Raw genomic sequence first — 17,756 nt, 5'->3', positions numbered from 1 at the left:
TGTGCACAGACACTATGAGTAATGTGAACAATGAGGAGTTATTATAAACGAACGATAGGTGTATTCAAAATTAAAGGTCTTATTATAAAATATAATTCAGATTGAATTGACAACATCCTAAAACCACTGACAAGACAGACCTTGAAACCTCCAAAGGATTAATTCAGGGTCAAGGATAAAATTACCTCATTACATCATCAACAACATCATCAGTCTGAACGGCAACATGCTGATCTGAGAGTGACCAACCTTTCAGTTCAAATTAAATAACATGTATTTTTGTGCTCGATCTAATAGTGTGTTGTATTTTAGAGCCATTGTGCAATTTAAACCCAAGATTGAACTTTTGAGGGTTAAAATTCCCTCTGTCTCCTCTCTATCACAATGTATTCCAATATAATAGTGCTGGAGTTATTAAAGTATTTGATGTTTCACTGAGAAAGGCAACACTACAATATAAAATGAAATCCTGCATTTAACATTTAACTTGAGACGCTATATCAGAAAAATAATCTCATTATCCACAATATCCCCTTTTAGATTGTAATTAAATATAATTGGATTATTATTACTGATGTAGTGTAAGCAGCATTTTAATGTTGAAATTGGTAGAGGTGGAGCTATTTTAACTATTTTATATAGTGCTGGGTAGTTTAATCCATAACAATGCACTGTATTCCATAAACTGACATGTTTTTAAAGAAAATGTAGTCTGGAAAGTAACATTTTCTTAAATAGTTTACCGAATCTAGACTTTATATTTCACATCGAGTATGAAGTGATTTGTTTTTAGAAGTCCAGAGGGTTAAGTGTTTTGTATAAGTCAAAATGCCATCATTGGCGTTCTGCTTTGTTTGGGGTTAGTTACAGACAGATCATAGTTGAACAAGTTCAAATTGTAATTCAGCCGATTACCAGTAGGCTAAACATATAACAAATGCAGGTCAGTAGGACAAACGTCCCGGAAATACAATTTAACAATGTTCCTGAGAAACTCCTTTAAGATTAATGAACTGTTGGAAATATGAAATAAATACAACAAAGGGCAATATTAAATGTTTTTCTGAAGCAAAATCAGCAAGGTTTCTGCTATTATTTCTGTGCAAATGTGTGTTGTTATAAGTGGGGTGGGGGCTGGCGAGAGTGAACAACTGTCCCTTACTCTCATTGGTCAAAATTACAACGGACATTGTTTTTGTCCAATCACAATCTGTTACGGCGAGCGCTTTGGTCCAATCTGCATTGAGCTATGCAAATCCTGAAACGAAGTTTCCCCAGTAGCAGCACGCGACAGTAGTGACAGCGGTTAGCTTCTCAGATGTTTCATTTTCTATTTAATTAGCGACGCCGGAAAGGATTTGATAGCTAAGTGCCACCGACGAATAACTGATGAGCAACGTCTTCGCTATGTTTGCGCCAACAGATTCCGATTAACCGGTGATTAAAGCTGATAGCTAACTGCTAACAGCTAACTAGCACTACTATCTAACGATTTCACCGGCACAGGCGGACCTCTTTGTCTGACAGGGGAAGGCGTGCTCTTTTGTTAGGCTTTTCCCTTTGTCCACTCGGGAAAGAGGAACTGTTGGGTCAGTATTTCACTGTTATCTGCAGCCCTTAAAGCATTTAGAAAATGCAAATCGCGAAAAAGTACTTGTCAGAAGGCCTTATTCAGTTAACGATCTTACTCAGTTTGATTGGAGTTCGCGTGGATATCGACAGCTACTTAAGCGGCCATTATACGCCTCTGATAGAGATTAACTTGGGTCCGAGCTCAGCCTACACCCAGACACCCTTTCATAATTTGAGAGACACTCTTGACGGATATAGTGTGCACCCAAAATGTCCCGAGTTGGACTATTTCTTTGCAAGTCGCCGGCTCCTAGACGAGGTGAGGACCCTTGGCTCACGGCGCTTCCCCACACAGTTGAACGCATGGCTGGTGCACCAAGTGTCTGCCACTGACAAGGCTGACTGTGGGCCTTCAACCAGCAACAACACTGACACCAACTCAGGGCTATTAGAAAGCACCGGGGACGAAGCCAGGGATGACAGTGAACACCTGCCCGACAGTGGCCAAGAGGTGTGCCAAACAACAACAACAACAACTGAACTTGGACAAAGGCCTTGTAGCACCGGAGCTTGCGGGTTTCTTAAAGAGGCAAGTGTGTGTGAAATGTATCAGAAAGTGAAACAGACTTTGCTGCTATGTAAGCTAACGTTATAGGACCAATACTGGTTGGCTGTCCGGCTAAAGTAAAGTTCGTGGACAGACAGAGTTACAACTTCATCAGTGCTTAGCACTAATGCTAACCATTAGCACTAACCCATGTTACACAATGGTGGGTGTACATCCAACCAGTAACTTATTGTTATGGGACCTATTCTGGAGCACCAGGAAACAAGACACACACACACACACACACACACACACACACACACACACACACACACAATGTAATAACCTGTTGACAAAACTTGAAATGTTCAGTCACTTTCACTTTGTGTGGCTCTTCCTGTTCTGGGTAACACATTGCAATTCAGTGATTATGTTCTTTCCTAGTTAGATTTCATCATAATTCAGTAACTCAGTCCAAAGAATACTTAACCGGTCCAGTTAAACCAGTAACTTATAACCAGTTAGCAAGGCAGCCAGACAGTGGTGACTGTTCACTGCACCTGTCACTCTTCAGGAACTTGCCACATTATAATTTGTATTGTAATCTGTGACTTCCAATATATATAAATAATTATATATATATATATATATATATATATATATTAATTATTTTCCCCCAGTAATCCAGTTTTTCTAGCTCAGGATAGAAACAGCTGCTTGGTGAATGTTATGTCCTGAGGGCAGTTGATGTCGCCAATTGTGTAACTATATCCCCTTTCTTCAGACTCAACCACCAGCTGTGGGCCTTGAGAGGTGGAGAAGTGAGGCTTAGACCCAGACCCTGTTTGCTTACACAAAAGCGGTGGTCCATACTTATACCCTGCCCCCTCCCAGGGTTCTTGTTCACATGTATAATGTGATGTTGACACATGTTTTATTCCTTAACCACTCTTTTGTAAATAGCTTAACTGCTTGTAGGGTACGTTTTTTTTTTTTTTTTTTTAGTTTTTGGAAATCCAGTGCTTTAAAAGAAAGGACTACAGTGGTGATATTTGAAAATATCAATAGTTATCTACATTCAGTGGGTCATTTGGAGCAGGAAAAGCTACTCCAGTAGAAGTCGACAAGCTCAAACAGAGCTCGGGCAGAACTCGGCTGGTGTAATGTACAGTCTGTCATGTTTTTGCCTCTAGCATTAAGTAAAAACTTACTCAGCAGTCTTTTCTCCTTTTGGAATGGGTGAGAATCCAACTCCTGTTATCACTTGGGCACTGAAAATATTTTTTTGTCTTTGTTGGGATATATCAAGCAGATTGTGTCAGTTATCGACGGCTGCTGCCTCACATTAAATGCTGTACTTTGTTTATCAGGAATGTCTTACAACATCTAACAGGGTTGGGTCATCTCTGAGAGTAGTTAGCTTAACTGTTAGTATATTAAAATGAACCCTAAGCCCCACTTCAGTACACAATTACAGCTGCAATGTGTTTCTAACATGTGTTGTTAAAGGCTCTGACCTCAGGTGACAGGACGATGAAAGGAGTTTTAAATGTAGTCTATACAGTCGCTCTCTGTTCCCTCTGGTGTTGTGACCACCGCTAATTAAAACAAGCATTTTATCTGTCAGAACAGTTCTTTTCAATATATTTCTAAGATATCTAATTATCTAAACCAGAAATGTAATTGTCTTTTGATGTCAGCTAACAAATCAACTCTTTTTCTCTTTCATCTTTGACTCTCCTGATCCCCAATTATGTCTTCTGCCTTTCTTTGCCTTACCAGGAGGAGGATGTTAAAGTTAAAGAGGAGGAAAAACCTGCCCCACTCACTCAGCTGGCTCACAGTTCCACACTGGAACAAGAGGTATGATCCCGGTTTGTCATAGTCGCCTTCGTTTATTGCTGTATACTGTTAAAAATTTGGCACATCGTAACATTTGCTTTTAAAAGTTCCGGTTCACTGAAACAGCGTTTTTTGGTTTTATTGTAGTGCTCACTACAATGTTTGTCAGTCTGTGACAATACTCTAGTCACACTTGAATAAGGCTTACAGTCACGAGACAGTGTTGAAAATGACCGTGTACCTATTTTTAACCATAAATTCATGTTCTCACATGACTCAAATTACACTGTTCTGATGACAGTGCTGTTGTGGTTACACGGTGTAAGATTAGGGGATGTTGAAGCACAATCATTATTGAATGTCTTATAGGGAAAGTTAACAATCCTAATAATATATACAGTTGGCTTTTTCAAGAGGATTTAAGAGTATAAAATGGCATTTTCAACAGCTTTCTCTTGTGTTTTGTGTTTTATGTTTTATTAGCATACACTGGTATGATTTTGAACTCTGGCACAAATACTTTAATTCACATTGGAGACATAGCATAACCACACCACGTACTGTGTCAGTGCTTTATTCTATGCATTTCCTTTTTGCCTATTTCAGAGTCTTCTTGAAGGCATCACTGCACTGTCTGACCCAGCCCGCCACCAGCCTCCCACCATTGATATTGACCAGCACTGGAGCAATTTACTCTCTCTGTCTGTCACTGACCTCGACGTAAGTTTTGGCCCCTGGAAATGTATTTTACTTGAAGCCTAATATTGGTTCAAACAGTAATTCAGATGCATAAGGAAATAAATATCAGTATGCATGTCTTGTAATGAGTTTTTCTTCTAAATTGCAAAGAAAATCAGCTAACATGTGTGTCTCATGTGTAGGACTTGGACTCCCTTGTTACGGAGCGTCTGTCAGGTCTCGACACAGACATCCCCAGCGCCATAAGCCAGGATGTCAGTTTGCATGATGCTATGGTAACCAGAGCGTTTGGTGTGGCGTCTGAAAGAGTCGAGTCCAGGCCGGTCGCCCAACAGCAAAGAAACCTCTTTCGACTGGAATCCACAGGCTCCTCGCACTCGGACCCATCACCAGGGATGGCAGTGGGCCTGGCTGCTCTCCCGTTTGCATCAGTATGTAATTTAACTGGAAACGTGTCGTCGCATAGTGCGCTGGGTGGCTGTCTGGATGAGGCAGTGTTTGACCAGATCAATCAGCTAGGTCTGGAAGGCCTAGACACCCAGCTGATGGGCTCTCTTGAGAGCATAAACCCGCAGGTCCTCGAGGACCTGGACTCTGACTCGGGTCTCTCCTTGGAGAGCAGCTCTGGAGGTCCAGTCTCCCCAGGTTGGTTCAAATCATTACATTTCTTTATTGCCACGGCTTGTTAGGTCAAGACATTGTTTGTCTTACATACTAATACATAAATTAACTCCTCACTCGTCCAGGCTCATCCGAGATGTCATCGTCATCCAGTTCATACTGCGAGGACGAGTGTGGAGCTACAGGCTACAGCAGTGAGGTGGATTCAGTCCCCTCAAAGGGCATCATGGACTACAACACAACGTGGTCCCCCATTGATCTGAGTGAGAGTGTGTGGCATGACCACAGCTACTCATCTCCTGCTTTCTTCAACCAGCCATCGGTAACACTTCCTCACAAAGGTATCAAAGAGGAGCCTCTCAGTGACGACGATGGGTCAAGGTTTGATGACAGGGATCTGAGTCGCGATGAGCTCCGCGCCCGTGCCATGTACATCCCCTTCTCTGTCCTGCAGATTGTCAACATGCCTGTGGAGGAGTTCCTAGAGGTCCTCGACGGTCACGGCTTCTCCCCTGACCAGGTGACCCTCCTGAGGGATATCCGCAGACGGGGAAAGAACAAACTGGCGGCGCAAAACTGCCGAAAGCGCAAACTAGATGCCATCACAGGGCTGCAAGAGGAGGTGGAACGGTTGCAGGCTCAGAGAGGCAGGCTGCTGAAGGAGAAGCAGCTTACAGCCAAGACAATGGGTGCTGTGGGCCAGCAGATTAAGCAGCTGACCAGAGACGTCCTGGCCCGGCTGAGAGATAGTTCAGGACGGCCCCTGAACCCAGAAAGATTCACCCTGCAGTGCGGGGCTAATGGGAGGGTTGTAGTGCAGCCTGTCAGACGGCCTGCTGTCTCCACATCAACGGGTGCCAAAACAGACAAGAGGAAGAAGGACAAAAAGCAATGATGCAGTATTGCCAGCTGAGACTTGAGCTTTTAGATTTGGGGATGTATTTGGACTAACTTGCCTGACTCTGGTTTTGGGATCTCCTCTTTTTGCCTGTGTGTGTGGATTCACCGCTGTTGGGAGCCCAGATCTGCAAAAAAAGCAAAGACACTCGGAACATAAATAATACAAAAATCTCTGTAAATAAATTTTCTCATGGGGAAAAATGTAGCTTACACACTGGACATTTTATGCTTATTGAAGATGGACAATTCACCCTGGGCAGTTTAAGGGATCAGCTAAGCTGCCGACAATGCTACCAGTCTTGTGCCTGTTAACATTCAAGTCAGTGAGGCTTGAGACAACCAGACATGCCTAAAGTCAACATGGCCAGCAGTGAGACACTTACTGGATAGGGATGTCAGAGGAGGATTCTTTTTGTTTGTTTGTTTGTTTGATTGTCTCCATGTAATCTTGCCTCTCAATGTATACCTAGTCAGTATAAGGAGGTTGAAGATTGTATTTATTAAAGTTTCTGAGGATACTGAAATGCTTATATGCATCATGAGACACTGTCAACTGCAGTATCTTTTTTTTTTTCATAATGGTAAGTTTATCTCAAAGTGGTGAGAAAGGGGACATTGCCTATCTGAAGTTTACAGCTTTGTTTCACATATTTGAGGGCATGTACTGTTCAGTAGAAATTTGTACTGAAATGTTTTCCTTATGTCTTTATGACATACAATATACCAATGATTAAATTGACATGGCCTTAATTTGCATTGGATAAATGTTTTGGTTATTGTGAGTACACATCATAACAAAAGTGTTTTATAAGAGGCTACGTTTTACATTAATAAGTAATTTGTTTAAAGCACAATGTTTCTTAACCCTTTCATTTTAATTACGTAAGAGTTTAGGCAAGATTATATTCTACCTCACACCTTGGTTTATGTTATAGATTTTGGCTACTTGAAAAAAAAAAATCTCATTTTAGGGGAACTTAAATGCACTCATTGACTACAAATTCTTCATTATGAAAATGGCCTTAAATGGACCTAAACAATCCCATTTCTGGAAAAAAAAAAATAAGTAAAAAATACAATCACCAACTTTATTTAATAAGATTGTCATTTGGCTGTTGCTTTTTATATACTTGAGATTATCAGAGTTGAAATAAGTATCTTGTAAAAGTTGCCATCTTATTCATCGGCATATGTCTTCATACAGTCAGATGGGTGCGTTAAATGGAAAAAGGAGCATAAAGTAATGGTGTAACTCATGACATTTTTTTTTCTTGTCCCTCACAAACTTGTATTTAATTTTCCGGTTTGACCAAGAGTTGTTTACTTTTCTGTTTGTTGAAATTTCAATATGTTTTGGGGGCAAATGTTTTTGATTGCATGGTGATTGTTGACTGTTGATAGTATGATTTTTGCTTAGGGATTTTGAAATGCTCTTGCAGACATTGTTCTTTCTGATTTAAAAAAAAAAAAGATTAAACAGCCTGTCTCATTCTTTTGTCACTTTTTTTAAGAGCATAGTTTCCCCCCTCTTTCAATAACAAGCATTGATGGTAGGATATCCACAAGCTAATTTGTCTCTTTTGTAAAAAAAAAAAAATACTCTTACAGAGACACACGAGTGTACATAGAAACATGTAGACCGAACACTAATAGTCTTAGACCACAATCTTTGAAGGGCGGAGGGCTAACTTACAGTATATATATATATAGCGACCAGGCGCAAACGTAAAAAACGAAGCGCGTTTCCCTTCTAGGCTTCCGTAGAAGACCTACGACTGCTTTAGCTTTTGCCGCCTGCTGCACTGCTGCATACTTGATAAAGGGAGAGCTAACCGCGTGGTTAGAAGACATCACTGAAGCAGCTCCTCTTTGTTTTAAAGGTGCGTATGCAAAAAATAATTCATTTCATACAATGTTAATCCACCACTTGTCGTAATTTTTAATCGTTTGATCCAGGCAAGCAAACGATAGCTTTCTTTTGCAACTTGGACCTTGTGGCAGGAAACGCAGTTTACGCAGAAAGTAAGCCATAACGTTACGTTACCTCAACAACTATACCATTTAAGCCTGGCTACATGAGTACATTGTTAGTGTATGCTGAGCGCACTGCAATGCTATGGCTAAGTTACAAGAATAGTAGCTAACAGCTAAGCTAGCGAAAAGTAGATGTTTGTATTTCAGGATTGTGTTGCCTCCTCGGGCCTTTAGCATTTTTACCCTGGCGAGCTTGGCATTAATCGTAATTTACTTATTGAAAATGTTAACTGAAGTTGTTTCTTGACACTACGCTTCGTAATCGATGTTTGCTTTGCTCAAGACAAAGTAAAGTCAAATAAATGTTCTCTACCACCCGGGCCTAAAATCGTCTAACCAGCTAAAGTTAGTTAGCTCCTAGGCTAACCTACATACCGTTATGTTGTGATGTGGCTAGCTTCGCATATTCTTTTGCTCAACACGTAGATGACTTGGTTGACAACTTAGCATTACTAATAGTATTTGTGTACGTGTTTCTTTTCATGTAAGCTCCTTGATACTTCTCAGTTATAATAACAAAAGTTTTTACGACGATATGGTTTACGGCCCCTTGATCTATGGATGAGTTGGAGCTTGTTCGTCTCCCCATTCTTCCTTTCAACTTAATGTGGTTAGGAACAGTAGCGCTATATGCATGTACCATGTGAATTATTGGGATGGCATTGCAAGATCATTTAAAAAAATTGAAGTTCTCACACCCCTTGTTTTTAGTGCACAACATGGGCAAGAAGCAGAATACCAAGGGCAAGAAAGATGCAATGGACACACAGGAGGAGCCTGAGGAATTTGTGGTGGAAAAAGTACTTGACCAACGTATTGCCAATGGGAAAGTTGAATTCTTCCTGAAGTGGAAAGGATTTACAGAGTAAGTTGCCTGGGGTGCCTGCTGAGCAGTAAGTGCTTCCCTGGTATGGGGTTGTGCTATGCTTTTGTCCACATTTAAATATATTGTATGCATCTGAATGGATTCAATGTGAAGGAGTGCAAATGGTAACCCCCTCCATCCCTTCTTGTTTAGGGCCGACAACACCTGGGAGCCAGAGGATAACCTGGATTGTCCAGAGCTGATCTCAGCATTTTTAGAAGCACAGAAGAACGTTAAGGAGAAGCCTGCTCCTGTGAAGCGGAAGGCGTCAACAGATGAGCCAGAGACAGAAGCCAAGAAGAAAGATGTGGTGAGTTAACTTAACATTGTACTATGCCGGTCCAACCCACATTTTACCTGAGAGACAACAGAAATTATTTGTTGTCGAATACCCTGGGTATCGTATGTAAACATTAACTTATGGTTTAGACCACCCAAAAATTCTCATAATACTTGTTGTCCACTTAGGCTGAGAAACCACGTGGCTTCGCTAGGAATCTCGACCCAGAACGCATCATTGGCGCAACAGACAGCAGCGGGGAGTTGATGTTCTTGATGAAATGGTGAGTAGAGAAGAAATTAGCCCTCTTTATGTGCAAACTGTAATACTTTTTTTACATGAAACATTAAATGGTCCCTTCTGTAAATCCCTTTTGTTACTAGTTATTTACTCTGGCTTTGTTATATCCCCCAGAGATAAGTCAAATATACATTCAGCTACGTAAGGCTGTTGTAAAGGAATATCCTCCCAGTTTATGTAACGCCTTAGTGAAAAATACTAGGTCCACAGTTACCATAATGTTTGTCTCCCCCTTTGTCCTCTTCTGTAGGAAAGACTCGGATGAAGCTGATTTGGTACCAGCCCGTGAGGCCAATACTCGCTGCCCTCAGGTGGTCATTTCCTTCTATGAGGAGAGATTGACATGGCATTCCTGTCCAGAGGATGAGGCTCAGTAATGCTGTCCTCTGGTCCCTGCAGTCCCATCACACCAGTTTCCTCAGGACTGAGTTTTCCTCTCTGGCTTGCCTTTTTAGTTTTAGCCGTCTTAGTTATTTTTGAAGATGTTTCAGCCCTCGCGTTGTATGGCTGTCAAGGAGAGCTAAGTTGTTGTACATATTAGCTGAACTGATTGTAAGGGAGCTGGTGGTGGTGGTGGTGTAATGAAAGAAGTCTTCCGGTATCATATAATGATTGATGTGATGGCAGTTTAGAAAATATATTCTTTGATCCAACCCAGCACCGCTCGTATTCAAACCTGGTCAAATTTTGTATATTCTAAATGGTACTTCTGTTCTGTGAAGGTGTCAGCCACCTCTTGGTTATCAATCTCCTGTTTTTTTTGTTTTCTACACTAGTGCTATTGTTTTGTTCTAAAAGTGCATTTTGTATACTCTGTCTGTAAATATTATTTGAAGTTCTAATAAAGGTTTTATGTGACCAAATTCTTCTGCTTATTTCTTATGGTGGCAATTAAATATGTCTGAAATACATATGTAGCTTTAGCTATAAAAGTTGGATTTTTACAACTTGATTTATTTTTAGTCAAGATGATTGGTTGAAATGTTGACTAATTAGAGCTTATGTGTTGATGGTAGTGTTTGAAGCATGGAACTGGGTTTATGATTTGGTTAAACATTTTGTTTCAGTGTTACAACTTGGTTCATTTTTGGTGGATGGTGGTCCATGTATGTGTTCACAGGTCTCTATTCAATTAGAAGTCCTTACCTTTGAGCCAGCATACACACTTAAAATTCTAAAATGTCTGTTTGTGGCCACAGTTTTCACATTTTTCAGCTGGCCTGTAGGAGTTCATGACATGTTTGACTTCTGAGTGTGTTTTCCTTTTGTGTTTCCTGCTTATGACAGGTCAGAGGGTCTTACATAATACTGCTTTAGTCTCAAGGCTTATATTCGTCACCGTGGTGGGCACAGCACAGTATGAAAACTATAGAGATGAGAATGGATCCTGTTATCCTTTTAATACGGACAGAGCATAGTCTACATGTAGACAGATGTCCTTTTACTTCTCTACCTGATTTTGAGGCCAATCTATCTACACATGTGGTTAATAAGTACTTTTACTCATATACAGTACCTCAGCACAGATTTTTAGCAGCAACACTGCATTTTGAGTTTAGAGACATTTATTCTCCTAAATGCAGCCCTTACTCACCAGTTGATTTGTACACAAAGAAAATGAGAAGCTCAATCACGAGGCAAGTCCCTCTTCGCTTACTTCAAAATTATAAGATTCTAAATGGAAGACTTTACTTATTTTGTGACAGAATATCTTTTTATTGTGGCATTGCCACTTTTATCTGAGTAGATATTTTCAACCGCCTGCCAATCTGTGGCAACACTCTAATATTAAAGCTCAGTACCTATCAAACAGCTGAGCTCAGCAGTGATGGGTTTCTCTCGGGCCGTGTCGCCAGATGGCAGGGCTACCTCTGCAGCAGCGTAGAGAACAGTCTCATGACTGGCATTAGGGTTCGGGAGATGGACTTTGGACCTTTTGTGCTTTATTAAGTTTCTGTGGAAATAAGAGTTTTTGGTTTCTGTAGAAAAAGCCCTCACGACACATCCCTAAACAGACAAAGTAAATTGGACTTCATCAAAAAATGTTGATTAACAATTTGCTTTTACTTTCTTCCTGATACAAAGACCCTACTAGAAATGAATCCTTTCAGGAAACATTTATTAATCCCCACATCAAAGCGGATTTACAGTGGCAAACAGACAGTTTTATACAATATTTTGCAAATTAAGTAATTAAAATGGTACATCTTAAATTTGTAATATCTTGATCAAGTCAAACCTCTTATCAGTTCAGCACAGTCTTCACTTACCTGCTAATCTCAGATGATCACATAGCAGTTTACAACGACACGTGACATATTAGAAAAACGAGCACTTCTAATTCTGAAAGTATAATTTTTCTTTATGTTGCTGTGTGGTATGTATTACCCATTAACTGAATAGTTATGGTATTGGATGTTAATGTAACATCTAAACTTATTTATCTCCTAATGAGTAAATAGAAGGACTTTGTGAGGACATCCCTGACTGTTTTACTAGGATGTTATCTGTGGCTTTGTGTGTACAGCACATGATGGTTGTTTATAGTCCAGATCACAGAGCAGTTCCCTGAGTCAGCATTTTTATCTTCAGAATTTTAGGAATTGCACTTATTAGCTATAACAACTGGATTATCTAGAGACTGAAATACTTTATCTGCTGACTTGTCCAAAGTTAAAGAACCCTTTATATGCAAATGAGCAGAAGATAGCACCCCCCTCCCCCCTCTCTCCTTTTTTAAACTATTACCGGAGGTAGAAGAAGTTTAGGCCACATCTCACACATTATGTTCCACTCCTGGGCTGGATAGGATTTTGGAATAGGACTCCAAAGATTTTGGTAAGAAGTTATGTTTGTCTTAAATCTAAACTGTAATTTCAGGTAATATGTACACAAAGTGTGATATTATTCTTTCCATCGTGATTGTGATCTGGGGTGTGGCCAGGAATTTACATTGATTTGGGATTGTTTTTAATAAGGAGAGCAACATTGCCGTTGTCAGACTTGATGATATAGTAAAAGTGACTCTTATATTTGATATGTTTGATGCTTTGCCAATGTGAGAGAATGCTGAATGGAGAGTGAAACAGAAAATCCGGAATGACAATAGAATGACCATGAATAAGCTCTGGACCTTTTGGTTCTATACTGTGTAGCAGTTACCTCTTTTTTGCAATAGGAAATGCTGGCTTTGCCTGTCAGTGACAGCAAACTACTCCAGCAACAGACACAATCTGCAAAAAATCACCATGCATTTGTAAATCTCGTGCAGGGTTGTCGCATTCCTTTCTTACAGTATTGTGGATGACCGGAGCTACACTCTTTTAATATGTATTCATAGGCTAATCAGGCATGGGCAGTAAATAGCTTTTGTCACTGTGTCATAACTTTCTCTTCTGTTATGGTCGGCTGTGAATATCATTGTTGTGTTGTGGTGTCGCTCAGTGGAGAATTGAACTAGAAGAAGATAAGGTTATAGGTCACCAGATATGGATTCCACATGAAATTATATAATAATATAATGTAAATGATGGATTATTCTGGCTCCTAAAAACCAGAAATAAAATCTGCAAGTAGGTCCTTGAAATCTTTATATTTTCTTTTATTCAATTAAATGTTTAAATAGTCTGTTAATTTCCAAACATGAGTCTCTAAAATGTTTACATTTATTTTTGAGAGACTTCTCCACTGACCATAATACAAGTGTGGTTGACCAAACAGTTCTCAAATAGCCAATACAGTCTGAAAGAAATACTGAAATCATACTGTGTAAATGTATATTTAGATAACAATTCCTCCAGGTTGCTAAAACTTCCAAATTTACAGAAAAAAACACAGGACATGGGCTTATTTACACATTTTTTTTTTTATTGAAATTTTATGAGGAAAAAAACCCCAAATGAACAACACAGAGACATTTTATTTTGTTCTGAGATGGACAAAGAGTTCAAGGCTTATTTTTGGTTTATCAGTTTAGATTGGCAAAATAAAAAAGAAAGCTTTATATCCTCAATGCCTTTAATACTTATTGTCTAATATGATGGTGAATGTATTATCTTAGGTCAAATCCAGTTTTTTATTAATATTAATTGAGGTTTTAAGCGGTTTAACCCGTCTGTTACTTTCAACCACATCAGTCACGGTGTCACCTCTTCCCACCAGGTGATACCATTTAGACTGATCACCAATGAATTAGGGACAGGTGCGCATTGAGGACACAGCCAACACGTTTCATTAAGAGGGCTAATATTGGTTGTCGGTTTGGCGACATATTATTTTGTGTCTATTTTATAACGATATGGACTGTAAGGGACTGAGAACGCGTGACCAAGCACCGAGTCAGAGGTCGCACTGAGTGTGTTGTAGTTCAGTTCAGGCAGCGCTGAGCCTCAAGCTATCCCATTGAGCTGCTCCTGTTTGCCCTGAAACACCGGATTACTGCACGGACAGTGAACACGGGAAAGGTAGGCTGAAATCAGAATGTTTCTTCTGTTTTGTAGACATGCGTTGTAGTTCTGGCAGAAGGTGCTATTCTCAAAGGCATTTAAAATGTTGGAGCTTCATTAAATCTAACTGGCAAGATGTTTAATACAATTATCTAATCATTTAAAAAAAAAAATATATATATATATATATATATATATATATATATATATATGTGTGTGTGTGTGTGTGTGTGTGTGTGTGTGTGTGTGTGTGTGTGTGTGTGTTTTTTTTTATAATCATGTTTTGAATGGATTGGTAGTTACTCATTGGCTGTTTAGTTTTATATGACAGTATATTAATATGGCATCACCTTAATTTGTGTTTAATATACATAGCCTGCCTGGGTTCTGTGGATAGATGCTGTTAAAAACTTTCCAGGTGTGTAGATGAGATCATAAAAGAGGTCAGTGTGAGAAGATGGTTGTTGTCTGAGCAGGAGTGCCAGAAGAGGGGGTGTAGCAGAGAAGGGGCCATTCGCGTCCCAACTGTTGTGATCTATTTTATTTATTTATTTTAAAGCCTAGAAATCATTTTTGTAGCACTGTTCTCTTTAAAAAAAATAGTCACGAACAATACCATGCAGTCAATAGGACCTCTCATTATAGGGTAAGTCTAATTAGTTTGCTTTATAATGGCCTATGATTTCATGTAATGTTTTTCAGTCAGTATGGATCAAAGTCACTCTTTGAGATCACCTCGGGACTTTGTAGGCTACTTATTGATTTGCTCTGCTTGGACTTGGTACTTGTGAATGGCTTGTCTCAGTGAGGCGTCTAGGAGCAGATGATGTAGCCTTTAGACCAGCCTGTCATGTGAGGGGACACTGTTGTAGTATCTTAAGGAAAAGCTGCATGACACGTTTGAACATCCATGCAGTCACTTGTCTAAGAAGAAAATGGTGTTTCACCAATGAAAATAAGTTGAAAATTTTGCAACTTATTTTGTAAACTTTAATCAGAATAGTTGGTGACTGGGCAAATAGCTGGAATTGCCTGTATTTCTTCCTGTTGTGGCACAGAACAGGATTTCTTTGTTTCAAAATCTCTTGATGTGTGTTTCCGTATTAAAGTGTTTTGGGTCAAGATTTCCCCTTAAGCTAAATCCTCCTTGCCCTTTGTTCCCCTTTAACCTATCCGTTTCAAATGTTTGCAATTTGAGTCCTTAAAGTATTAATCACCAGCTAAAACTGATCTAGCATTGAAAACAAAGGACTATTGACATTAAATACTGCATTAAATGTTTTACCGTTCTCCATTTGTGCTGTCTTCATGAACATTTAACTGAAATCACCTTATTTATTTTTCTAAATTTATTGTTTTCACATGGGTCATGGCAGGCAATAGTAAGCTAGGTTTCTGCTAACATAAGTTTGAACGGATCACTTTCAATACTACACTATTCTTGTCTCTATCTCTGGCAGGTCTTTGTACCAACAATGGACAGTATGCTGCACAATCTGTCCGTCTGTCAAAAAGTAAGTGGTCAAGCATGCTAACTTTCTCTTTTCTGTATTTGTGCATTCACAACTAAATTGACATTTTGATCATGTCCCATAGTTAAGGATCAGTTGAAAATGGTGTTGCTGAAACGCATCTTGTGTTTTTATTTTTAATACTCGTGCATCTTTGCAACTCCTTGTCATTTAATGCGACCCTGGTAATTTGCAGGAGTTTATCAGCGTTTGTGTTCGGGATCCGAGGCTTCTTAAAGATGACCTCTGGCACACGCACATCGACTACGAGATCTGTTTACAAGTAAGTGCCACTAGGGAGAACTTTTTTTGGGGGGGGGAGGAGGGAGGGGGGTAATTTTGACTTTATGTGCCGAGTCTTTTGAATTGCTGTCTCTCCTTGCAGACCAATAGCATGTGCTTTCGAAAGAAGAATTCCTATATAAGACGGCGTTACAGTGAGTTTGTTTGGCTGCGTCATTGTCTGGAACAGAATGCTCTAATCATGTATGTTCACAAGTTTGTACCTCAGATTCATATAATTTATTTACATGTTGGCTTTAATGAGTTGGATGTCCATTGTATCTGACTTGACTAAGCATGCAGTAAGTTTAACTAAGTGCTTTTTCTTTGCTCTCTGTCCAGGGAGTTGCCCAAGTTGCCGCCCTGGAATCCTTTCTTCAGCCTGAAGAACACAGAGCAGGTTGCACAGAGGATGAAGGGCTTCCAGGAGTTTTTAGAAAGGTGAGTTGCTTTCTCTTCACAAGGCTGTTAACAATTAATCTGCCAAAAGCAAGAGCACTATTGGACCCTGAGGGAGACCTTGATCTGCACTATTTTAACTATTTTCAAATGTCTCCATTCACTCTTTGAAATTGTGCCATTAAAATCCTTCCTTCTCCAGTGTTCTTCATACGCCTTTTTTGTTATCGGACAGTCGACTCCATCTGTTCCTCCAGTCAGACCTCAGCATCACAAAGATGGCAAGGTGTGCTCTTGGTAAGACCAAGTACACAGTGGCTGAAGCCATACAGCGTTCCAGCAGTGGTTGCATCAGCAGATTGGTGGACAAGGTCACCTGTGACTCTGACTGTGAAAGGTACAAGCTTTGACAAAATAGTTTAACATGTTTTCAATCTCTGATGCTGAATTGACTCCTTATGCCTTTCCTCCCACTGCAGCACTTCTTCGTCAGGCTTGGGACTAAGCGTGGACACTGAAGTGCGAGGAAGCCCCGTCCCCTTCCTTGAGTCCTGACAGAGACCCAGAGCTGTTCAGCTGTCTTCAGAACTCCTTACCCCACTCATTGCACCCTGACACACAGCAGTTGTGCTTAATCAACCGGTTTGTCATATTACATGAAGCTATTGCTTTCCTTAACTACCAAAGATTGAAAAATATTTTTTTTTTTGTTAACTATTATTCCCCTTTTTGATATTTGTTTTAATAATTTGCTTTAGTTTTCTCTTAAAGCAATATCGTGGTAATTTAAATTAGTTTGCTTGAAAAAAAATGTTTTAAGAAAATGTATAGTAAACATTTAAAAATGGGGATTTCTTAAATATTTACAATGTGTATATATTTTTATCTTCACTGAAACTGTACTGACGTTAGCAAGGGATGATCTTTGAATTGTAGACTGGATTTTTAGAAAAATATTTCAATGCTTTTATGATTTGTAAAAGGATGAATAAATTGTCATTTTTTGAAATATCATCTCAATGTTTTTTGTACATACTATTGAATTTGGCCATCACATGCTTTTCTGTAGTTGGACCTTAAAATGTAACTGAATTCAATGAAACTGTCCTGCTTTTTTGTAAAAGCCCAGTAGAGGGAGTGTAGACATCACAGGACCTCAAACTACTGTGTAGATATGGTACGGTGATGTAAGGCTATAATGCTTGATTTACACTGTAGTTGATTGTATGCTGATCATTGGTGTAATTTGAAAGTTATCTTTAAAATGCCTACACTTTTAACAAAAGTGAACATTACAACCTTCACGAAGGCAGGATTTACTGCAGGGTTGTTTGTTAGATGGCATGTTTTTATCCTTGTTTTAAAGATGGGTGTATCTAACAAACTGGGTGTATGTAACAAATTCTTCCAGTCGTTGTGCCCTTTGCTGCCCTCGACAAGCTGGAATGTTGCTACTGTA

At 39.6% G+C, this 17,756-nt stretch overlaps 3 protein-coding genes across 5 annotated transcripts; all 3 read left to right on the top strand.

Moving 5' to 3' along the window:
• The first annotated feature begins 1,270 nt into the window (after positions 1-1,270).
• Positions 1,271-7,672, top strand: nfe2l3 (nfe2 like bZIP transcription factor 3). The gene is made up of 5 exons (XM_068711005.1): positions 1,271-2,161; positions 3,902-3,982; positions 4,568-4,681; positions 4,843-5,305; positions 5,407-7,672. The coding sequence occupies exons 1-5, from the start codon at positions 1,634-1,636 to the stop codon at positions 6,174-6,176; spliced, it is 1,956 nt and encodes a 651-aa protein (XP_068567106.1). The 5' UTR covers positions 1,271-1,633; the 3' UTR covers positions 6,177-7,672.
• A 274-nt stretch (positions 7,673-7,946) lies between these two features.
• cbx3a (chromobox homolog 3a (HP1 gamma homolog, Drosophila)) lies at positions 7,947-10,523 on the top strand. 2 transcript variants are annotated; one of them, XM_068711003.1, is made up of 6 exons: positions 7,947-8,061; positions 8,138-8,203; positions 8,927-9,080; positions 9,234-9,390; positions 9,549-9,643; positions 9,911-10,523. In XM_068711003.1, coding segments are annotated over exons 2-6 (534 nt in total). In that variant the 5' UTR covers positions 7,947-8,061; positions 8,138-8,202; the 3' UTR covers positions 10,038-10,523. The 2 variants fall into 2 exon arrangements, with proteins under 2 accessions (XP_068567104.1, XP_068567105.1); XM_068711004.1 differs by lacking the exon at positions 8,138-8,203 and having other exon boundaries at positions 7,948-8,061.
• Positions 10,524-13,910: 3,387 nt separating this feature from the next.
• snx10a (sorting nexin 10a) lies at positions 13,911-16,954 on the top strand. Of its 2 annotated transcripts, none has more exons than XM_068710586.1 (7): positions 13,911-14,123; positions 15,566-15,619; positions 15,813-15,899; positions 16,002-16,102; positions 16,241-16,339; positions 16,533-16,694; positions 16,777-16,954. In XM_068710586.1, exons 2-7 carry the CDS (start codon positions 15,581-15,583, stop codon positions 16,850-16,852), a joined length of 564 nt encoding a protein of 187 aa, XP_068566687.1. In that variant the 5' UTR covers positions 13,911-14,123; positions 15,566-15,580; the 3' UTR covers positions 16,853-16,954. The 2 variants fall into 2 exon arrangements, with proteins under 2 accessions (XP_068566687.1, XP_068566686.1); XM_068710585.1 differs by having other exon boundaries at positions 16,500-16,694.
• Positions 16,955-17,756: the final 802 nt, after the last annotated feature.

Source organism: Cebidichthys violaceus, unplaced genomic scaffold (assembly GCF_023349555.1).
Source record: "Cebidichthys violaceus isolate CVI_PGR_0920_01 unplaced genomic scaffold, fCebVio1.0.p SCAF_16, whole genome shotgun sequence".
Lineage (NCBI taxonomy): Eukaryota > Metazoa > Chordata > Actinopteri > Perciformes > Stichaeidae > Cebidichthys > Cebidichthys violaceus.
This window is presented reverse-complemented; position numbering and strand designations above follow the sequence as displayed.